Raw genomic sequence first — 25176 nt, 5'->3', positions numbered from 1 at the left:
TTTTCACCATGCCAGTGAATGCCAGTGGTGTTCTAGCCAGGGTTAAACTGGCTTTACCAGGAATAAGGAAGTAAGTCTGTGGCTGTTTGAGAGAGGCTGGGGGAAAAGTGTGTTCGATCTCCTGTAGTCTACGTAATCTGCTGTAGCCTATGTAAGCCAGGTATAGGATGCATGTTACCTACTGTACAACCACAACAACGGGTTGAAATGTTCTACAGTCAGTGCCGGCTGTACACCAAGACCACTGAAGGTTGTAAAAGAAAAAAAGATATCCCAGCCACTGTTTCACTAATAACATTGTTTATTACCATTGTATCGGCGTAAAATAAGGCACAACTAAAAGTAGAAATAGAATGAATAGTCCCAGAGTTGCTTTCTTTAGAAGCCTACTGTTACATGAAGAGCCTTCCTCGGCCCTCACTGCTCTCTAGAACAATTTAGGCCGCAGCAGTGCTAGGCAGGCCACGAGTAATTATGCTTATTAGTTTAAAATACCATATAATTGTCTATTAGTGGGTTCAGTAAGGAATGCCAGTATCTCTGGGAGAGTGTGGAAGGTTGGGTGTTAAGAAAATAAAGTGCCCAGGCGCTGAGACAGAGAACGCAGGTGTCTCTACGACAGGTAGGCTACCCTCCTTCTCTGCTCTTCATAAGGGGTACCGGAAAATGTGTGTTTTCTCATATGCCATGACAGCGAGGAGGGTATTGGGGGTTACCTAGTTAGATCATCCTCCCTAGTCAACGTAGCCAGGCCTGGTAGCAGGTTGAAGGTTAGCCGGTGAGACTCTGCAGCCCCTACCCAGATAGCAAGCGGATGTGTAATGATTCTGGGCCATATATGGGCCGGAACTAAGCCACAAGGGCCAGATCTGGCCTGTATATGGCCCAGATCCGCTTGCTATCTGGATAGTAACGTTATACTACCTGACACTTTATCTCAGGAACATAAACCTTCAATTTCATTTTTCTGGCTATCATCCGCAAGGGCCTCGACGGATCCTGGGGATCCCCTCATCTAGAGTCGGCCCTAAATACTGTACGATGTAGAATAAAATATAAAAATCTGTTGAATTTTGGTTGCAAGTCCACCTTTAGTGAGTACCTTGATAACTTTCAGTCAACCTATGTGAGCAGCCTCTCTCACGCTTCAACAAACAAACATTATGTTAAAATACAGAACACACCCACAGGCACGCCACACGCCCACAGGACTTGGCAAGACATTTTGGCAATATAAATTTGTGACCAAGCCCTATCAAACAGCATTAAGTCTTGAGAGTCTTGAGTGGAAGTAGTCTGTTTTCATTTGCTTGTTTGTTTGTAGTAGCATGGTCTAAGATTAAATTCATTCCACTGATCAAACTGCTGTTAGTTAGGTATTATGCAAATCACATTCCCTGTAACAGTCGCATCAAGAAGGATATATGACTATAATCATCATACTTGGCGGGCGAGTCAGAACCACAAGCACGCAGGTCTTGGCAGAGCATTGTCCTAAATGGCAGGCTGTAATTTAACCATGCTGTGCCGGTCCCTGCCCCCGGGGCTGCTGGTTCTAACAGGGCAGGGGCGGAGCTCCGTGGTAGGGCTCTCCGACTGGAATGGGGGGGGGCATGACAGACAGCAGAGAGAAACCTGACACTTCTCAAAACAGGTTGGATGGGGTTCGAGTATTGGAACAAACGTTTGCTGACTTTTCAAGATCTACATAAACAGTGTGACAAAGCATGATGCTGTGGGGAAGTATGCAGTGGGTCCGGCCACGAGAATGAATGGTAAATAATGATCATGATAATTATAAGAAGAAGAAATTAATGCATGTAAGAAATGTTCATTGAGTTGTGGGACTATTGAAACCAAAAAACTGTTTTATATAAAAGTCTAGTCTAAGAGTATGTCTGTACTCTATACTACTCTAAGAGCATGACTGCACTCTAAGCAACCTTCCTAGTGGTACTTTGTTTAAGTACAGTAGATCAACATACTGTAGCTACTGTAACAGGTGTCAAAGCTGATTTGGAATGGAAATGCTAACCAAACAATCCTGACCGTGCGGAAAAGAAGAAAAAAGAGTTTGGATGTATGGGAGGTGCTGCAGCTGAGAAGATAAATAGGAGAGGGACATTTGAGACTTTTACAGTAGTTACAGTACTGTATGTGGATCTGTGTACACCTGAACCAGCCATCTTCCTCACTAGATCCCTGAGGCTCTGAGGTGTCACATCACGACACCCGGTTATTAACGGTTGATGCGTTCCACACACATGCATGTAGGCTACAGTTCAGTATGTACAGCTCACATGCATGTACAAACATGAACACACACACACACACACACTACAAACATGTTTAACATCCCCATTCTTGCATTTTTACAAGCACATTCACAAGCATACCACTCATACTACTTTAACTGTCGGCGCAAACATACCTTCAAATGGATGATAAACTCATACGCCCAAACCCTCGCCTGCACACACATACATACTCACATACAGTATCTCCATCCCCACACACACAAAGACACACACACACACACACACACACACACACACAGGAACTAAAAGGTATATAGTGGCAGCTGCTGTGCTGGGTGAGCCTACAGCCTGGAGGCAAAGTGGGCCGTCCCTGTACCGTCGTTTTGAGTGTAGGGTCTAAGGCGCCTTCTTCACCCACAGGTGAGCTGGAGTCCATCTGGAGTAGGAAACCCAGCGCAACGGCAAGATATGAAGACTGGTTCCTTGGTTCTGTTAATGGTGAGTGCAGTATCATCTACAGGACTTTAGTGGAGACAACCTAAAGACAACGTCAACAGCCTTTGAATGAATTGACCGGATGTATGTTTATTTTAAGTATTATGTCTTTAGATAGCTAGATAGATAGCTAGATAGCTAGATAGATAGATAGATAGATAGATACTTTATTCCACACCACTGCTTTTTGAGCATGGTTTCATTTCATGCAGCCTCTTGTTTGAATTTATGTGAATCAGTATTTATAGCATATATATATATATATATATATATATATATATATATAAATATATTTTTTTAACCTTATCTAAACATTTTTTTGTCTATAGTCTATATATCTGCTAAGATCTGACAGCTTTTAAATATGGACACAAAATGGCTTCTCATGGTTTGATTGGTGGTCAGTAGTATGTTCGTAAGCATTTGTAGTAGTTCTAACTCCTGGCATGCTGCTGTCTGGGGGCCCATTATTATGAGGCTCTTTTGTGGTTTTATACCAGAATCGTTTGCCTCATACCAGAACCTCTGTTTCACTGAGATGGGTGAGAGGGAGCAGAGAGAATACAGATCCCATTGAACCAAGATTAACTGTAACTTGAGATATGTAATTTGCTGCATGAATGATCGTGAAAACAGATCAAAAAAGTTTGCTTGTTGATAACTTGACTGGCCAAGAGTTGCTTCAACTACACTGACTTTCTGATTGACTTCCTGAGGCTATGAAATTATATAGCAGATCATACAATAAGAGCAGTGTTTGCACTGTGGAACGTTTGCCAGACAACTACTACAGCGTGTTAACTTTACCTCTCACGTTTCCTAAAGGTTAAAAGTAAGAAATGAGACAAAAAACACATAAATAATTTTATCGAAACACTTTTAGGCGGCCACAAGGAGAAAAAAGGGCCCCTTCGCCAAAAACCCAGCACCCTTTTTTATGTGGAGTAGAACATTGTATGTGGAGCGACTAAGTTGAACGGCCTTTCTAATGTTTGACCTGATTCTATCAAACACATCTAATGAATTTAACAACCTCATCAAGAAATTTCTTCTGACATCTACAATGGTAATTTCCTATAGGTACACTGGAAGCCTATAGGCACACTAGAGCTCTCATTACGATCCACAACAAATCAGGCACAAAAAAGGAACCAGACTGACACATTATCTGAGCTCTGACATTCAAAATAAGTTAATTGAATTATGTGGCAAAATTGTTTTGAAAAGAGCTCTAAAGCAAAGAGAGGATGATATTTATTATTCAGTCATCGGTGATGCTACCCCAGATATTTCCCATACTGAGCAGAATTGTGTGCTCATAAGATATATGGTTATAACAAAGAAACGGATGGCTGAACGGCTTCTTGAATTCAAGGACTTTCACTAAAAGACAGGAAGCGAGATTGCAGAGATGATTGAAAATGTGCTTCATGGCCAAGGGACAGACATTACATATCATCTATCCCGGAGCGAAGACAGTTTTTCGAAAGTAATGGAAGTACATATATTATCTGGAGATACTGAAACATATTATCTTAGATACTGAAGAGAAAGAAGATCTACAGAGAGAAAACAGGTTGCTCTTTGCATCGCCTCTCTGATACCCACTGGAGCGCAATGATTGATGATGTCACACTCGTAGCAATCTTGTGTCATCAAGGCCCTTGATAGCATACTGATACAGCATCACCGGTGAGGCCAGATCAGAAGCTAGGGGTCTGAAGAACTACTTCCTGTCATTCAACACTAATGTCCTCCTCAGTGTCTCGCTGAAAGTACTGCATTGAGGACAGGAATGTGATTCTCCAGTCAGGAAAAATCTCACTTGACACAGAAGCAATCAAGACCAGAACCCCAAAGGAAGAGATGCAGCCTCTGACAGATGATGGGAGTCTCTCCTGTCTGAGGCAACACTGATTGCTATGCAAATTGGTGTTGTGCCTCAATTTAGCAAGGAACACAGCCGCCATCAGGAAGATGATACCTGAGGAGCCCTCTCAGAGGAGACAGGTCAGGACAGCGCAGTAATGGTGTTTTGGAACACTTTTTTTTTTTTTTTTACTGCTATGGACAACATAAATTGTGGTCACATCTGGTGCCCTAGGCCTGCTTCACCCCTGCCTCCCCTCTAACCACTTCCCCCCCCCGCCCAACACGTCAACTGCACAGTAGGAGAAGTAAAGACACAAACACACTTTTATTATTACAAATACAAATTATTATGTATTACAAAAAATGCGATGCCACATTGCATAGTGCAATACAGCAGGGATTAGGAGCACCGAGGTGGTACCCTAAGCGACCACTCAGATAGATAGATATAGATAGATATAGATAGTGGCAGTTGGGATTAACTGATGCGCATCAGCTATAATTATTTTGTTTGTTATATCATACATCATGGTGCAAATATATTTTGATTGAAGAGGTTAATGTAGGCTATATTTAAATTATATTTCTTTTAGGCTATTCATTAACGTTACAGTATGTTCATACTGTACAGGTACATACTGTACTGTAGATAGCTTTGAAAACAGGTTGTCTCAGTAAGAGTAGGTTACTCAGAATCTGTATTAAACCAGCAACAAAGTCCATGTTTACCCTGCAGAATAACGTTTACATAACACGTACTTTTTGAATGTCTGTGCAATGAATCGCTATGAAATATAATTCTGAAGAAGCTTATCGTCTTTAGGGTAAACCAATTAGGTTACGCCCATTTACCAACCAGGCGTAGTTGGTGAAATGATTCATCTTCTTGTTTTAATTGGCATTTCACTGTAGTTCAAAGGAAACTTAATACAACTTAATATCACCTCACCTCACCACAAATCTCTGTCTAATCTCTATTGAGTACAGGTTTAAGTTCAAGTTTATTTTTCATACAAGGAAAACGATTAAATGCTTAGTGTGTGTGTGTGTGTGTGAGAGAGAGAGAGAGAGAGAGAGAGAGAGAGAGAGAGAGAGAGAGAGAGAGAGAGAGACAAAGGTTGTAAACTAGGCTGAGCTGTAGAATGTCCAGTGGTGTGAAACTGACTGCATACTGTACAATTCATACTATACAATTCATACTGTACAACTCATACTCTACAACTCATGCACCCAACTCAGGACATGCACTGTCTGTCATCAGGTGGCCATAGCAACGGGACTGGCACATGTGCAGGCTGGAAACCAAACAGTGAAGAAGCGTGAAAAGAGGGTCTGTCACAATTCACTCAATGCCAAGTCCTTAATTCCAGTCAATTACCAATCAGTTGACAGTGGTATCAGCTGACCATGGTATGCCTGTGTTCTCTAGGACCTTCTGGTGCGTTCCAAGCGAAGATGGGTCCTGTCCACTATAGAATTAGTGGAGGAGGACCCTGGACCCTACCCAAAAGAGGCCACACAGGTGAACCCTTACGCGTAACTAATTCATCACCATAAGGATGTATACCTAATACATACATACATACATACATACATACATACATACATAAATACATACATACATACATACATACATACATACATACATACATACATACATACATACATACATACATACATACATACATACATACATACATACATACATATACACTTAATCAGCACAGTATAACACCAGGTCAATTACACTTCTGGGATATCGATCTGTCCAGTTAGGAAGCGTAAACGACTGTGAATCAATCTCACCTGCTTTGGTGCAAATGAAAGTGACAACAGGTGGACAGGAGACACAACAGTAAGACAAGCCCCAAAAAGGAAAAAAGGTTTTGCAGGTGGCGGCCACAGACCATTTCTCTCTCCTGTGTCCTACTCCTAAAGACAGTGCTGTGTTCTCTATCTGCATTGTACTGTACAATAAAGTTGGTAACACTTTACAATAAGGGTACATTAATAAGCATTAGTTAATGCATTATTAAGCATTAAGTAACAGTTAACTAATGTCTCTATTAACCATTTACTAATGTTATTTATGTTAACTAAGGTTAACTCACCTAACCCTAACCCTAACCTTAACTAAGGTATTCATTAACATTAGTTACCTAACCTAACCCCTTAATAAGCATTAGTTAACTGTTAAATAATGTTTTTTGGGACCCTTATTGTACAGTGTGACCATAAAGTTTGATTTGATTTGTACAGTATGGGCCTACATCCTGGTCCCAAACCAGTGCTGACCGTCTGGGTGTGCGGCCTGCTCATAGCCCTGCTGGGTGACCGTCCTGACGCGTGTGTCTGTCCACCAGATGTTCAACGACAGGAAAGCGCAGCCGGACGACCACCACAAGTTCCGTATCTCCGGCCACGGGGTGACGCAGGAGCCGCTGGGCATCTTCTCCATCAACGAGCTGACCGGAATGGTTCTGGTCCACAGGCCCATCGACAGGGAGAAATACCCCGAATTCCACGTGAGCAGAGAAGAGAGAGAGAGAGAGAGAGAGAGAGAGAGAGACACACAGAGACACAGAGAGAGAGAGAGAGACAGAGAGACAGAGGGAGAGACAGAAGGAGAGAATGAGAATGATTATCATTGTGTTTATGATTCTTGTACTGTTCAAGTTTTTGCACGTCATCATTTATGGTTTTCTGGTCAAGCCAACAAAGGATTAACATTTAAATTGATTTGCGCTAGAGAGAGAAGGAGGGGGAGAGAGAGAGGTAGGGAGGGGGGGTAAGAGAGAGAGAGAGAGAGAGAGAGAGAGAGGTGTATTCTATCCAAAAACATCCTAATGAATATCTGTTACTGTCTGTTTCCCCAGATACGTTTTGACATCTTAGACAGCATTACCAATAAGCCAGTGGACAGGACGCTGTCATTTGACGTGGACATCAAGGACATCAACGACAATGCCCCTGTCTTTGACAATCCTCTCATTAATGTTACAGTGAAAGAGAACTCACCAGAGGGTAAGGACATGGATGTATGAAGCACACACCCACACCCACACACACAAAACACATGCAAATCCTTCTCCTGCAGTCACAGACAGCTCAGCCACTTCCTGATTCCTCATGGTTCTCTCTCCTCTCCTCATTACATTACGGTCATTTAGCACATTTATCCAAAGCAACTTACAATAATTGCATTTAACGAAGGATGTCAGTGTACTACTACTCACCATAACTCACAAGTGCGTCTCCTTTCTAAAACAAGTGACTAAGAGCATAATCTAGTGCTAAAGGCAAAGTGCAAGAGTAGCAAACTAAAAATACAATAGGTTCTTAAGAGGGAGGACCCTCTCCTTTCCTCTGTCTGTGTCTCAGGTCCCTTAGAAGTGTCTCTGACAGCGCGGGACATGGACGAGCCCGACTCGCCGAACTCGACCATCAGCATGAGGGTGGTTTCCCAGGAGCCCGCAGAGCCCAAGATCAGCGTGGTGACTTTGCAGGGCACCAAGCTGAACCAGCTCATCTTCACTGGCTGCTTTGACTACGATGTGAGCCTTAACACTCATACAAAACAGTACACCCCCGCCCCCTCACCCCCCAACACCCGGCACTTTTCATACTTTGATATCTTAAGGGTTTTGCTCGTCATATAATGCTTTTCAGAAAGCGAAGCAGTATAAAGTCATCGTCGAAGCAAGAGACCACGGAACGCCATCCCAATCCTCGTCTGCCACCATCACAATCAACATCATCGACTCCAACACTCACCTCCCGGTGTTCAAAGAGCTGGCGGTAAGCTCTGATTGGTCTACAAATAGATTGATGGCCCCAAAAATAAATGTCTGCAATGTGAAAAAAAACAACGGTGTAATTGATCAACGAACCCCCGTCAACCCTGCCTGCTCATCCAGTACACGGGTGAGGTGATGGAGATGGAGTCCGGCAAGGAGGTTGTGAGACTGGGAGTGACCGACGCTGACACGCCCAACACTCCCGCGTGGCGCGCCAAGTACTTCTTCGTGAAGGGGAACGAGGAGGGCTCCTATAAGATCGAGACGGACCCCGACACCAACGAGGGCATTCTGACGGTCATCAAGGTCCGTCCGATAAGGCGACGTTATCCACAAATATTTTTGGAACGCTGTCTTTTTACCGTCTAAAACGTGTGTGTTTGCATCCTCCAGGGGAAGGACTTTGAGCGGACCGCGTTCATGGGACTGGAAATCGGGGTCGAGAACGAGGAGCCTCTGTTTGTCTGCGGCTCCCGCGGCTCTGTTAAGACCGTGCGCCCCAACTCAGTCACCATCACCGTCAAGGTGATCGACGTCAACGACCCTCCGGAGTTTGAGAAGGTGATGCTCAAATTATATGAGAGGGAGGAGGACGAACCAGGGAAGGTGATCTACGTGCCAAAGGTCACCGACGAGGACTCGGATGTCAACAACATAAGGTGGGTTACTCTCTGTCTTACAGCTTACAGCTCTGCTCTTTGGCAGTGGCCCTCTCCCTGTCCACAGTGAAATGTGATGCTATAGAAGGTCTTTAGCTCTTAGTTCCTCCACGGTGCTGAAGTCCATGCGTGTGTGGGCTGCTCTGAGCAGGTACGAACTAGCTGTGGACCCAGCCGGATGGTTCACCGTAGATAAGAAGACAGGGAAGGTCACACTATCCAAAAAGATGGACCGGGAGTCTCCTCACGTTGACAAGGACAGCATCTACACCATCAAGGTGATAGCCATAGACGACGGTAAGAAATAACTTATACCAGCCCAAACGATGTCGGTTACTAGTTCAGTGGAACGATTATGTGGGGCAATGTTGGGGCACAACTTTGAAAGCAGTATTTCCTGTGTGTTTTCTCAGGCGATCCGCCTGCTACAGGCACTTCAACTGTGCTGATCAGCCTGGCGGACATCAACGATAACATGCCGCGCCTGGTGCACAAGAGCCTGCTTCTGTGCGGGAACAAGGCCGACCGGATCGTCGTACCGGCAGACGACTACGACAACCCCCCCTTCAAAGGCCCCTTCACTTTCTTCCTGGGGGAAGACGACAAGACCCTGCTCACCCGCTGGAAGCTGGACCCCTCAACGGGTGGGAAGACAGACGGACCCCTTCTCCTTACAATGGGGGGAGGGGAGGAGGGGGAAGCGCACTGTCTTGCCGTTTCACTCGATAGGTGATCTCTCTCTCCGTCTCTCTCCGTCTCTCAGGTATGGAGGCGGGTCTGATCAGTCTGAAGAGCCTGGCCTATGGGAACTACACGGTGCCCCTGGTCATCCAGGACCAGCAGGGCCTGATGGGGTCTGACAACCTGGACGTGGTGGTATGTGACTGCGGGGAAGAGGACGACTGTCGGGGACCTCTTCCCAGCACCGCCAGACTGGGCTCGGCCGCCATTGGACTACTGCTGGCCGGACTGCTTCTCCTGCTATGTGAGCACAGCCATCTTGGAGAAGACATTTGTCTCAGACAAGAAAGAACGCAAATGCTATAGAGTAGCTAGCATAACACTGCCTGGGAACATAATGGCATTCAAGCACAGGCTTGTCAATACAAGGCTCACATATAAGCTGTCCATCTATAATAAATCTAAAGCCTGCACTAGAAAAAAATTTGGAACAGGTTGAGGTGCATGACACATCACATCTAAAAAACACACCTTTGTGCGCTGAATACACTCTGCATACTCTCTGAGTTTGGGTTGTGTTTGCATGTGTTTGCTTTTTTGGGGGGGATCACACATCTTTTCTAGATCTACTGGTTAGGCCTGAGTGGAACTTCCTCCAACGTGAGCACTTGGTTTGTGGGAACTTCAGCACAGAGTGCCTAAGCGGAAGCAGAAAGAGCCGTCCCATGGGACCTTAATTCAGAAAAAATATGTACGGTAGATTAATTAGATTAAACAGCGATAAACAAATAGCCTATCTTGATCCCGTTTGAATTGTGCCATGACCATTTATGTTTGTCAATTTAAAACATAATTTTGCAAGTCAAGAAAGTAACAGTTTGTCGTAATACTGTAAAGCAATTATTACAGAATGAGTTTTAAACTATTTAAAGAGGTAAAAATCACTATTAGTCTGGCCATGTTGAGAGCTGCAGGAATGCGAAAGGAGAGTTAGTCAGCATGCAAGATCGGCTTTAAGGTTTTGGTGAGTGTAATGTCAGCTAGCTAATATTAGCTAACTTGCGAGTTGTCCGAGATTTTAAAATATGTATATATATATTATTTTTTTAAGTTTTAAATTGACAAACATCATATGTGATGGTCATGGCACAATTCCATCGGAATCAATAAATTATTTTTCTCACGCTGTTCACTACCATTCATAATTTTTCTGATTTAAGGTCCCATGGCGGTTTTCTCTTCCTGCTTCCGCTTAGGCACTCTTTTGTATGCTGTGAATGATACATCGCCTTATAAAACAACAAATAAGCTCTGTTCTATGTGACACTGTGGTGTGTGTGTGTGTGTGTGTGTGTGTGTGTGTCCCTCTGCAGTGCTACTGTGCTGCTGCTTAATTTGTAGGTGTGGAGGGAAGAGTTTCGAACACATCATTTATCAGGAGGACGAAGGCAACCAGACCCTCATCAAGTACAACGAAGAGGGAGGGGGCTCCGCATGCAAGGTGTGTGTGTGTGTGTGTGTGTGTGTGTGTGTGTGCGTTCATATGCACACATTCATGCAAGTGTGTGTGTTTGTGAGGGCGCAGTGTACGGGGTGTGTATGGGGGGTGTGTTTTGTGTGTCAAAAGTGATAGAGGAACCAGCACTCACGAATTCAAAAGAATGGATGCGTTATTGCTTCACAGCAACATACTAGACAGGCAGGATGAACGTTTCAGCCTTACGGCTATCTTCAGCGTATGCTTGCGAAACAGGAAGTGTGTTCACACACATAAGACAAGCGTAATCAAAGTTGAATACGGGTAGGTGTGTCCCAGGTGTGTTTTGTGTGTGACACTGATGTTCAGCACAGAAGGTTGAGCGTGTTATTGTGGACCCTACGTGTCGTGTCAGAGTGTGATTGACAGGCGTTCAGGGGGAAGGCTGGGTTCTATTATGCAAAACAGCTGCTCCATGTGTCCTGACAAGCTCATGAATGTTCCTGTACCTGCCTTCCTTTCCTTCTGTCCTCTTTTCCCATGGATCCTTTCATCCCTTCTTTGTTCCTCACCTCCGCTGCTCTCACTCCTTTTTCCCGGCTGGTATTCTTCACTATTTTCCTTTGTGTTGACCTTGTTCTCTCCTCTACTCCCTTCTCCTCTCCTCCCCCCTCCTCTCTCCTCCCCCCCCCCCCTCTCTCCTCCTCCCCCCCTCCCCTCTCTCCTCCTCTCTCCTCCCCCTCCCCCCCCTCTCTCCTCCTCCCCCCCTCCCCTCTCTCCTCCTCTCTCCTCCCTTCCTCTCCCTTCCCCTCCCCTCCTCTCCTCACCCCTCCTCCCCTGCTCTCCTCTCCTCCTGTCCTCTCCTCTCCTCCCTCATCTCTCCAGGCTGAGCCTGCTCGTATCCTAGCCACCGCCAGCAACATCGTCATGAAGGACGTGAAGCAGACCGCCTCCGCACCCGCTCCCGTAGGTACCCCCCCCCCCCCCCCCCCCCCCCATCTCCTCTCCCCTGTGCTCAGCGATAACCTCACATTAGCAGGGTGCGGCTGCAGAGCCTATAGGGTGTGTGTGTGTGTGTGTGTGTGTCTTGTTCTCGCCCAGGGTGTGTGTACTGAATGGTTACTGTAGGTGGAGCTGTGACAGGGAGTGATATATTGAGGCACTCGAGGTGGAGGAGAAGGGTTGAAACAAGCCAGGGCAGTTAATTGGGAGGTTCTAGGGAGGTGTGTCCCGTTCTGTATGAATAGGAAGGTTTACACTCTTCTCTTCCTCCCTCAGTTTCGATCCACCCGAGGGAGGGAGGGAGAGAGAGAGAGAGAGAGAGAGAAAGAGAGAGAGAGAGAGAGAGAGAGAGAGAGAGAGAGAGAGATGTATATGATTTGGTTGTGACTTTGTTTGGGCACATGCACTTTTGACACATCACATGCATGTCACGTGCACTGTTACACATCACGTGCATGTCACGTGCACTGTTACACATCACGTGCATGTCACGTGCACTGTTAAGGGGATGGAAGGATGACCTAACACACACTATTCATAACCTCTCACATCACTCAAAGAGTCGGGTCGGAATTCCAAACAGATGTCAGCTCCATTGTAACATCGCTTGTATACATTTTGAGAGCTGATAGGGGAGTAATTGGTATTGTGGAGGCTGGCAACATACAAAGCAGTGTTGAGTAGCCCAGCTGCTGATTCAGTAGTGTTTGCTGTCCATGTCTTCTGTATTCGATCTCTATTTCCCTCTCTTAATTCCACCTAAACACTGCCAAAAGAAATACTGTACAGAATACTGTACATACTGTACTGTCCAGCAAGCTGATCTGGGCTATATATGGGCCAGATGCAGCACATAGGGCTCAATTCTGGCCCATATACCCAGATCTGTTGGGCCATATATCTGATGCTCTCCTCTCTGATTGGCCAGATGCAGATATCCACTCAGGAAGTTGATGGCATGTACACGGTGAGTGACAGGGTTTCAGCATCTTTTTCATATCTGTGATTTTACTGTCCATGCCTTTCTTTCTTTCTTTCTTTCTTTCTTTCTTTCTTTCTTTCTTTCTTTCTTTCTTTTTTTTCTTCTCAGAAACTACACTCAAACTACACAATGAAAATCAATGACAATTAACAGAGCCATAAAAATGACAATAATATGGTAGTAATCAGCATACTGTATTGCTAGAGAATATTGCTCCCATGTCCATGGCTTCTGTTCTTTTCTTTCAATTTTCTTCTGTATACTCTTTCTCTCTGCACTCTGCATTCCACTTCAACTTTGCCAACAGAGATACTGTACAGGACACCTGTTGTGTGTGCTCGTTTTCATTCCCTTTACTCTGATTGGTCAGATGACATCGGCCCAAGACGCCGGTGCGACGTACAGGAGCTCGGGGAGAAACATGGTGAGCGCTCAGTCGGTGGAATGTCAGAGTCATAGGTTTGAGTCCCATGTTGGGCACGGTGAAGCATTTTACTGTACATGGTACCCATATCATTAGTCTCGGAGCCAGACTCTCTACGGAGGAGAGAGTCTGGACTTCAGCCGCTTAGAATTTGTAAAAGGAAGTTCTTAAAAAAACGCATCACTTCCGGTGCGGACTGTCTACTACTCTCTACGGAATTTTGACGGGATATCCGCCCGTTTTTTTCCTGTCTGGCCCGCGAGACTACCATATCACGCACATATGACCCATATCATTGACATATTCAAGACTTATTGATTCACGTATCTACTGTTCATGATCCCTCTCTGTACCTCAGTCTGAATGAAGTGAAGAGTCTCTCTCAGAGAAACATGTCACCAAAACGTTTCCCTTAGGGTCGGATTTGAATCGAGCACATTTGTATTTATAGCCTACAGTAGTAGCACCACTTCTGTGACAAATGTACATTCAGTAGTTCACAACAGCATGTAATACAGTATATACCAACAGCATGTAATACAGTATATACTAAACAGTGGTCCGACTATACTTGTAGAACCAGTTTAGTCCCAGATAGCAAGCGGATCTGGGCCATATATGGGCCGGAACTAAGCCACAAGGGCCAGATCTGGCCTGTATATGGCCCAGATCCGCTTGCTATCTGGGGTGTGTTTCTGATTCAGACTGTGCTCTTGTCCGTCTCCTATGATATAATACTAATAAACTAATAATAAACTACAATATGGAACGGTGTCACACATACTTGTTCACACATACATTCGCATTACAAAGACACAAACGGTTATTATCTCTCTGCGTCTGTCCCCAGATGACCAATCAGGTGTCCTCGTTAGGGGGCTTCCAATCAGGAGGATTCCAGAGGATGGGCGAGGCCTACGGAACGCTGAGGAGCCAGGTGGGGAGGAGCTTCGTGACAGACAAATGCACCCCATAGTCACTAGGGGGCGTGAGCCTCCCATTGTTGGCGGATGACTATTTTTGAACAACTATGTATTCATTATTTCCTTTGTTAATTGTTCAGTACAGTGACTTTATGAGGTGTTTTGGATATAAACTCAGCACATCCATGTGTTCTTGTTTCAGTACTCAACATGGAATGCTAGCGGGGTGAATGGAACCAACAGGGTAGGTTTAGCACCTGACCTGCTCCATCCAGTCCAGCTGCCCCAGATAGCAAGCGGATCTGGGCCATATATGGGCCAGAACTAAGCCAGACCAGGCCTGTATATGGCCCAGATCCGCTTGCTATCTGGGGCTGGCTGCTTAAGGTGGTGGATTAAGTAACTGAAGCAGGGGCGGGCTGGCCATCTGCAGGTTCTGGAGAATCACAGAATGGCCGCCGGTGATAACGGATCGTGGCCGCCAGGTTAACTTGCCTGGTCCGCGGTAAACGTGATATACAATACCTTTCATGGCAATGTGGACCACATGAGCCACATATACAGTACACCTACACTGTCAGTTCTCTAGGCTATCCTACAGCAGCATTCCTGTACTGTGTCTTCACACAATCCTCTTGTATGTCAGCAGATGGGGTCTGCAACGAAGTACTCCCATTCCTTCGGCCTGTTGTCGGATCAGAACATCGCAGATACAATAGACAGGGTAAGCCACCTGTCCCACACCAGGATAGTCGCACACACCTACTGTTTTCGGCCGCTAATACTCACTGAAATGTCACACTGTACAGTCATGTGTTAGAGAGTTTGCGTGACCTCAACATTAAGGCTTAACAATTCATTAAACTGTTTGACAATTATTGGTTGGTTATGTTTGCTTCATACAAGAAGGACTGAGAGGTGATTACAATATGCAGCTGTGCCATTTCTTAAGTCCATATCAATTGTGTGTGACACATTTTTCATGCACAATGTTTGATTCTTTCTGTTATGCTCTCTGTCATCACTCTTCCACAGAGGCTGTTCATGATTGGAGGAGACCAAGTGGACAACCCAGCCTACCAACCTTACGAGTACGCCTACGAGGGGCGGGGCAGCAAGTGTCAGTCACTGGATGAGCTGTCACTCATCGAGCCGGAAGATGACCTGGAGTTCCTGGGTGACCTGGGGCCAAAGTTCAACATCTTGGGAGGTATCTGTCAACAAGCCCTGCAGGAGAAGAACAGCAGCCTGTAGATACCGGCCTGGACTGGGACCGGTGCGTTTGAAAACAAACATGTCTGCCAATGGTCCACATCTAGGGCAACTGTAGTCACTGCCTACCGTGAAGAAGTGATGGGTGGCACTTCTAGAAAAGAGCTTGAATGGGATTTAGACGCGATGACGTGGATTTGGACATGGGATTTAGACGCGATGACGTGGATTTGGACATGGGATTTAGACGCGATGACGTGGATTTGGACATGGGATTTGGATATATGGGCCTTGGCGGTTTGGCTTTCACCCTCACCATCATATGGCTGATGATCGATGGAATCAGTGCACTGAACACATGACTGTCATGCTCTGCGAGCTCGGGTTGTGCTTGTATGTTTTTTTGTTTTTTTTTAACATTCATGCCTTTTTGATCACACATCTGTTCTTACTGGTTAGGCCCAAGTGGAATTTACTCCAACGTGAGCATTTAGTTTGTGGGAACTTCAATATTTTATGGGGGATGCTTATGCCTGATGGCATGGGATATGGATTTACCCTAGCTGGGTTCAAAGATGCCCAGGAAGTGACTTGCCATTGGCTAGGATGGGGGCAGAGAACTCAGATCATCATGACTTTTCAATGTCTATTAAAGGGATTATTTTTATTTTTATTTTTTATTTTTAGATCTGTCAGTGTATCCCTGTCCTCTCAAAGCTCCTGGGGATTGGTCAGTCCTGACTACTCTTTATGAAGGTGCTTAGGCTGTTTTTCTGGTGATAGATGTCATATCCTTCGTCTAAAATTTAGTCTAAGATTTAGACTCTAAATCTTGCAAACTCATCTGCTGCAATGTAATATTGTAGGCTAGGAGATACGCTGCCCCTTGTCAATCAATCAATCAAAGCTTTATTTGTATAGCACATTTCATACCCAGAGGCAACACAATGCGCTTGTCATATGCAAAAGACTTGAGTTTCTGATGGCCAATTGGCCATTGTTTTCCCTGCAATGGTATCATATAGATTATAAGGTATGGTCTGATCGATCATCCTCACAGAAACGCGGAGTTTGAATTCTAACAGCTGATGGTATGGTACAGTATATAAGGGAATGTAGACCATTATTCTATTTTCTCCTCTTCTCCTCCTTTGGTCGTTCTCTTTTCTTTGTTTGTTCTTCTTTTGGGCTCTCTCCTCATAGGCCTTGGCCTTCAGTTCTCTCTCTCTCTCTCTCTCTCTCTCTCTCTGTCCCTCTCTCTCTGATCTCACATGACAATGGTAGTCTGGTAGGATCTAAACCTTTAATTTGTAATGTGTGCCTTGTAACCAATATCATTCATTTGCAATGTACCTTTAATAAATAGACATTTGATTTAACATCACTTTGACCATTATTGCTGTAGTTTAACCAATAATCAACTAGTCTTTGCACAGCTTGTTAAGTAATGTAAAATGGAGTCAGATGATTAAGATGTTAACATATCCTACTTCCTATCCTACTAATATAACCCAACGACACACGTGTTTGTGTTGGTGTGTTTTTGAGTTTGCATCACACACCGTTCCACAGATCCCCTACAAACTTTGCCAAAACACTGTTAGGGGTGAGGCCAATGACATAGGGTGGTTTATATTTCATTTACATAAACACTCAAAAAGCTACTTCAGTTTTTGTCAGCATTACAGTACTAATTCAAGATTTGGAACTAATGTCACAGCACCTCCAGAAGATGGCAGTAGACTAATGTCACAGCACCTCAAGAAGATGGCCGTAGTGCACCCTTCAACAACTTCTATACACAAACGTACACTGCTTTCTTAAAGGGATATAGATTATAGCATATCCACAGAGTCCGCTAAAGTCCAATCTTTCTAAATGAATTTGCGGTAGGCCTACTACATTGTGTTCAGTCTACTAGAATGAAGTAGCTAGGCTTAGGATTAGCCTAAAATTCCCTACTGTGAGATCAAACTGATCTTATCTTTATCTTTTACCTTATCTTTTATCTTATATTGTATAGATGTGTAATTTGATTGTGTAATTTGTGTATGTGTAACTGTATCTGTATTTTAGCACATTACAGATCTGTAATCCAAGACATCCAAGTCTAGCAGCCAGGTCAGATATCCCTTAATTCTATAACGTGAAATAATATCTTCATTATGTTGATCATCAAAATAAATGGGCCTTTATCATGAAGCACTTTTTATTTTATTTTATTAATCCAATAATATCTTACATGATCCTATTTATTTTGATGAAATGGGCCTTGAGCATGAAGCTTTAGAACCACTGATACACAATCAGCAGTGACCCATATTATAACATAGTCAGGAAAGCAGGCATCAATCATCATCAATCATTACTGCTCATATTATGGTTAGATACAATGAGTATCTGTTCATGACATACCCACAGCCAAGGGCATTACTCTGGCTGTCTTTGAGTCAACACAAGATTATCGAGTTGTTGGATTTCACAGTGAACGTTTCCCTGACCGGCTGTGTTTGTGTGTGTGTGTGTGTGTTGATCCCATAATCCTCCTCTAAACTGAAGCTGAATGGTGGACTGCCTTTGCCCTTGCCTCACCAAAACTCCTGCTCTTTGATCTCTAAAGTAGTGGAGGCCTGACGTACTGTAAGATGGGGCACATGGAACAAGCGGTTCACTAAATCTCAAGTCCGAGTTGAGTCTTGAGTCCCAAGTGTTTGAGCCCGAGTCAAAGTCACCAAAAAGAGTCGGAGTCAAGTTCCCAATACCCTAGTCTGAGTCATCAAGGTTGAGTCTAAGATGGGCTCCAGTGCTCCACTCTGGCACAGTCAAAGAGCTGACATACTATACTAATAACAAGCACAGATCGCAGATTGATGCCCATGGCACAGCCAATCATGTTGACTCCATACCAACTGCCATCGTCCGAATTTTGTATTTGCCGACAAACCGATACAGACACAAAACTAAATGCATTCAGACACTTTATTGATACTGTAAATACCACTATCGTCTTTATGTAGGCTGTAGACAGCCAACACTACCTCTTCCAAGGCCCTTACATGTGATACCAGCTCTGTAATTTGCGCTCTTATACATGTAGCTACAATGAGCTACTGTACATGTTACATACTGTACTAGAGTGAATGTGGCCTATGAATATTGTTGAATAGGTGTGTGTTCAATCATAATCTTTTAGTGACAGGTGGTAATAAAAACATTATTGGCACAAGGAATTAACAATCAGACTTTGCTGATTACGGAGAAAGTTGAATGACATATCTGTTTAGAATTACTAATGGGATCATACTGAATAGCCTAGCCTATACTTCCTTGCACATTTGTGGGGCGTTCCTCACCTACAGTATGTGTGTGTTGCAAGTTCATAAGTTGTTTGTACAGTGACCATTCTCACGGCTAAAAGAAGTTTGAGCCACCCTATATTACAGATTGGGAAATGTCTTCACCGCGACAGCTCTAGTAGCTAGCGAGCGAGCGCGTGAGTAAGTGACTGTCCTGAATGTCCTGTTGTATGCCCACGTCCTGACCTGCTGCCAGCCCCATGGGAAAAATATCTACATTAAACAAAATATGAAACAGTTGTCACCATTTCAAAGGGAGTTTTTATACTTTGTGACACAATAGCCAAACAAATGTTCTCGTCTCCTCCTCGTCTCCAACTTCCGAGTCCGAATGCAGTCAGTGCTCGAGTCCAAGTCCAAGTCTGATTCATCGGTTCTCAAGTCCAAGTCGAGTCACGAGTCCTAAAAATCACTCGAGAACTACAACACATGGACCTGGAAGTGTGAAGGGTGTGGGTTCCTCGGCCTTGGCCTTGGTTGGATGATGTAGAGTGACCTTGGTTGTGTAGTCTGACAGTCTGGGACAGCCAGAGAGTTCTCTGTCTGAGGTCAAACTGGGGTGTGTCAATACCATAGTTGAGCAACAGTTCTAGAGAACTATGACACTGTGCTTCTCCGCAACTGATACGAAACACCCACAGTGTGATGGAAATGGCATGCTTTAAGCAGCATGTTTCAACTGGCTGGGGGATTGGTTCCTCCCACATAAAACACATTACTGAAACTGTATTGGCACACACATTGTCAACATCATGCACTGTTTAAGTAATAATTAGTGGTCAGGATTTAAATATGAGGGCTTAACAAAGAGAACTGTTTGTGTCTTTCTTTCAGAATAAGAATCAGAACCCGTTTATTGTCGTGCAGTTTTACAACATACTAGGAATTTGCTTTCGGGCGAGTGCATAACTTTTAGACATCGGACAGGGTGCAGGGACGAGACAGGACAGTGCAAAGACAGGACAGTGCAAAGGACAAGTACAAAAAGCTAGTGCAAAAAAAGGATAAGCTAAGGAAAAGAACAATGCACAAAAAGTAGTGAGTATGCAGAGTGTAATGTGTAGGTGAGTGTGTATATGTGAACATGTGTGTGCGGCGTGATGTGTGAGTGTGGTGCGTCCTATACATACATTTAGGAAATGTGCAAATGTCTATCGGTATTGTCTCTCAGAGATGGTGGACTGTGGTGGTGGTGGTGGTGGGGGGGGGTCAGAAGGGGACACAAGCCTTGTTGAAGAGGCTGGCGGCCGTGGGTCTCTGATGTGTGCAGACCTGGTCCTGACCACAGCCTCCTGCCTGAGGGGAGTGGCACAAAGAGATTATGGCCGGGGTGGGAGGGGTCGGCCAGGTTGGACCAGGAGGGAGGGCAGGTTGGGCCAGGAGGGAGGGCAGGTTTGGCCAGGAGGGAGGGCAGGTTGGGCCAGGAGGGAGGGCAGGTTGGACCAGGAGGGAGGGCAGGTTGGACCCGGAGGGAGGGCAGGTTGGGCCAGGAGGGAGGGCAGGTTGGGCCAGGAGGGAGGGCAGGTTAGGCCAGGAGGGAGGGCAGGTTGGGCCAGGAGGGAGGGCAGGTTGGGCCAGGAGGGAGGGCAGGTTGCAGCCGATCACCATCTCGGCGGATCAGATGACGCGCTGCAGTCTGGCCCTGTCCTTGGCTGTAGCAGCATTACCAGATGGTGATGGAGGAGGTGAGGATGGACTCAATGATGGAAGTATAGAAAAGTACCATAATTTCCTTTTGTAGACCAAATTTCTTCTTTAGTGTACAGTAAAGCACTACAGTAGATGTATGTGCTACATTGATTTGCATGAATGGTGCTATACAAATAAAATTACATTGACACGACACTATGTTTAATGCACAATTAGGACATTTATTTACAAAAAGTATAATAGAAGGTAACAAAAAAAAGTGTATATAATATCATATATGTGATATTACAGTACTGTATATACACAGACAGTATCTCACCTCCTGGATTATTCATAGCTATAGCGTGTACATAATGCACCCATGCCTTATCAGACAACAATGGGCTTATCTATATTTATTTATAGCATGTACATCATCCATCCCTGCCAGTAACTTTATTTGTACAGCTTTACGTAATTGTATAATTGTGTAATTATGTAATCTTTATAATCTTGTGTGATTATTTGTAATCTTTAGAGCACATCACTGAGCCAGCAGCAACATCTCACTGTATATTGTACTCTGTGAAATGCCCAAATTGAGGTTCATCTTATCTTAAATCTGAAACTGAAAAGCTGAGAGACTGTGTGGGCAGAGGAAGTGAGACACCTAAATAGACCAGCCCACATTCACGCAGGTGCCCTCGGTTAGTCATCAGTGAGCTGAGCTGCACCTACATGTAGAACACAAAGACAGGACAGACACACAAGCAAAACAATAACAACACACAATGACACGTAGCGCCCCCTCCACGCTGCTGTCATCCTAAGGGACAGTACATGTGAGAGGGCAACGGCCACAACATTGTCACCCATTTTACTGTAGAGCACCATGACCTATTTATTATAGGAGCATGGCAATCAGCTATTACGGGGTATTCCACAAGGCTGGCTAACTTAAGCCTGACCTCTGCACAAAGTAAAACTCAGAAAGCTATTTTTTACTTCAGTCCATGTTCCAGATTTGAAGAGTTTTCAGGTTTTACTCATTGGAGGTCAGGCTAACTCAGTTAGCCAGCTTTGTGAAATACCCAGGCTTCCTACAATAAAAACACATCCTCTGAGTGTGAAATACCCAGGCTTCCTACAATAAAAACATATCCTCTGAGTGTGAAATACCCAGGCTTCCTACAATAAAAACACATCTTCTGAGTGTGAAATACCCAGGCTTCCTACAATAAAAACACATCTTCTGAGTGTGAAATACCCAGGCTTCCTACAATAAAAACACATCATCTGAGTTTGAAATACCCAGGCTTTCTACAATAAAAACACATCCTCTGAGTGTGAAATACCCAGGCTTCCTACAATAAAAACACATCATCTGAGTTTGAAATACCCAGGCTTTCTACAATAAAAACATATCCTCTGAGTGTGAAATACCCAGGCTTCCTACAATAAAAACACATCTTCTGAGTGTGAAATACCCAGGCTTCCTACAATAAAAACACATCTTCTGAGTGTGAAATACCCAGGCTTCCTACAATAAAAACACATCTTCTGAGTGTGAAATACCCAGGCTTCCTACAATAAAAACACATCCTCTGAGTGTGAAATACCCAGGCTTCCTACAATAAAAACACATCTTCTGAGTGTGAAATACCCAGGCTTTCTACAATAAAAACACATCCTCTGAGTGTGAAATACCCAGGCTTTCTACAATAAAAACACATCCTCTGAGTGTCCATTGCTAGAACCAAGTAAAACACTGTAACCTTACAGCAAGAAGGTCCTGGGTTTGACTGCACTGCTACCACTTTGAAAATGTGTACTGTTGGAATAAAGCACCCAGTTTTGGATTTACAAAGGTGAACTTTGGCATTTTCAACTACTTATTCTTTAATGAATAAATCCAGTACACTCCACACAGAAAGGTTTAGAAGATACCCCACCTGGGTATCTGACAACCCTGGGGAGAACATGCCCCCCAGCAAGTGAATGAGGAAGAGATTAGGAGCCATGTCAGTTTTCTGTCTATTTAGTAGGATTGTAACCATCTTAATGATGTTTTGTCAAAGCCATAGTGACTCAGCTTCAATAACAATAATTTAGGATCAACAAGATCAAATGCTGTGCTAAAATTCATTAGTACAGTACATCAAAATTTTACCCTAGTCAATCTGAGCCATTTATTTGTCATATCAATAAGTGATGTGGTTGTTGGATGATCATTATGATAGGCATGTTGATGAGGACTGATGAGATTATTTTGCAATTTATTATTCACAGACATGATTACTTCTCAAGATGTAATGAAGGTAGTAAACATATTGGTCTGCTGTTTGATGCAACAAATTGTTCTTTGTTATTTTTATGATGTACTTTTCCCACCATGATTCCACTCATTTCCTGTCTTACCCTTCCTTTCCACAGTGAACATGTACGTGAATCATTTCAATTTTCTTGCTCAACTGGTTTGTGTGTGTGTGTGTGTGTGTGTGTATGTGTGTATGTGTGGGTGTGCGCACTGTACATGTGCACATTGAATATGAACTGTATATGCAGGCAGGCTCAAGTTCAGACTGTGTAGATACATTTGTGGTGCTGCTCACACCCACTGAGGGCTTTTTGAAGCGCTTGCCATCCCGCCCATAAATAGTGACCCTGCCTGCTCCGCCAGGCTGCGTCACCAGATCCGGCTGCTCTGGTGCATACGAGGACAATGCAACACTTTTTGATGCTCTGGAAGAACCTATAGTCGGTATGGAGGCCAGAACTAACTGTTTTCTTATAATACTGGTAAGGATTCATATTTTCTTTCAGACCATCTCTTATTAGCAGGGTCAGTAACACAGTGGCGCATACATATGCTTTGGATATTGTTTGATTAAAACCACAGTGATTCCTCTTGGTGTATGGTGATATATGAGGTCATTGTGTTTTAGAGTGTTTGTTTGTGTCAAGTCAGACAAGTCAAATTTATTTCTAAAGCACATTAAAAAAAAAGTGTAAATATGCAAAATCACAATAAAATATCACAATAAAAAAGACGCATGCATGCAAAAGTGTGCGTGTTAAATAATGGATCAGTGTCATACAGACCAGCGCAAACTGCAGCCGAAGACATGATGGATGTCATGAATGTTTGGAGGTCTCTCTAGAGTCAGGTGGGAGACAGGAATCTGGTTTTATTGCCCTCTTCAGACTGCTAGAGTATTGAACTCTTTATGAATTATTGTCACACACTGACCATTAAGGGTAGTCTATTCAAACAATTCACTGTGTGTTGTGAAAGAGGAAACGGCTGTTGGATCAAATGATCTTGTTTTCTTTAACACCATACCATAACAAGGCGACAATTACAGTACAGGTGTGTGCTGTATATAGATGCAGTCAGGCATGTAAGCTTTCTCACTGAGCTAGAATTTGCATTCATATACTGTAAAGATTGCAGGGTGAGGTGTGGCAGTTCTGAAAAAGTGACCAGAAAGATGTGAGGTGAGCAGGAGTCGATGTGGTTTGTTCCCTGAGTCCTCCTGCTGCAAAGTGATTCACATTCAGTTCCTTTACAGAACTATATTTCTGCTCTATTCACAGTCGAGGCTTCTCACATTTCAGGGGGCTAGTCAGGGAAAGGACCCTGCATTGTTGAAGCAAATGGGAGCCATTTGGAGTAATTTATCTCGACGGATCTGTTTCTCTGGTGTGTTGTACAGTGCATGGGAAGCCTCAGTGTGTCCTTCTCAGAAAGGCTGGTCCGTCAAAAGAGAGCCTGGATCATACAGTCCTTTGACATCGAAGAGGAGGACCCTGGCCCTTTCCCAAAATTTGTTGGCAAGGTGAATGAAGAGCAACTTGATTTGATTTGATGATGATTTTCACACTTGTTCTGCACACGCAGATGCACGTACACACACATGTACACAAACACAGCCACACACACACAATATAATATATTTTTGTGGAGTAGTTTGGCATTTTGTATCATAAGAAGAAAGTGCTTTGTAAGAATTTCTTAACTTCGTGAATAAGGTTGTTGTTTTCGTTAAGTATAGCCTATTTCTGTCTTAAAAGAAAGCTAAAATCGCTTATTTTTATGTGAAGATTTTTAATCACTGATATTTTAACTCACTGCTTACTTTTGAATTAATGCTACATTTAAGACCAGACACAAAATATGATGGACCTACTCTATATATCCAGCTCTATAGATGCATCTAAACTAGAAGAGCCCACTCCACACTTATACATTACAACTATAATGCTGATGTGCACTTGTATTTTTTCAGATCAATGTTGGAAAGACGTTCAGCACTGGTTATGAACTGCATGGTGAAGGAGTTGAGAAGGACCCAAAGGACCTCCTGTACATTGACCCAGTCAATGGGGACGTCTTCATTAAGCGCAAA

At 44.0% G+C, this 25176-nt stretch overlaps 1 protein-coding gene across 1 annotated transcript; it reads left to right on the top strand.

The window, feature by feature from the left end:
- Nucleotides 1–1498: 1498 nt before the first annotated feature.
- cdh26.1 (cadherin 26, tandem duplicate 1) lies at nt 1499–15824 on the top strand (the record flags this gene model as incomplete). Its single annotated transcript, XM_084446168.1, has 17 exons — nt 1499–1582; nt 6055–6147; nt 6989–7150; nt 7502–7649; nt 8007–8179; nt 8295–8423; nt 8543–8728; nt 8816–9081; nt 9233–9378; nt 9495–9725; nt 9845–10066; nt 11136–11263; nt 12125–12205; nt 13170–13208; nt 14498–14599; nt 15220–15294; nt 15606–15824. 17 exons carry the CDS (start codon nt 1499–1501, stop codon nt 15822–15824), a joined length of 2484 nt encoding a protein of 827 aa, XP_084302294.1.
- Between the last annotated feature and the right edge of the window lie 9352 nt (nt 15825–25176).

Source organism: Borostomias antarcticus (assembly GCF_949987555.1).
Source record: "Borostomias antarcticus genome assembly, chromosome: 11".
NCBI lineage: Eukaryota > Metazoa > Chordata > Actinopteri > Stomiiformes > Stomiidae > Borostomias > Borostomias antarcticus.
The sequence above is the reverse complement of the archived record's forward strand: the minus strand, read 5'-3'. Positions and strand labels throughout refer to the sequence as shown.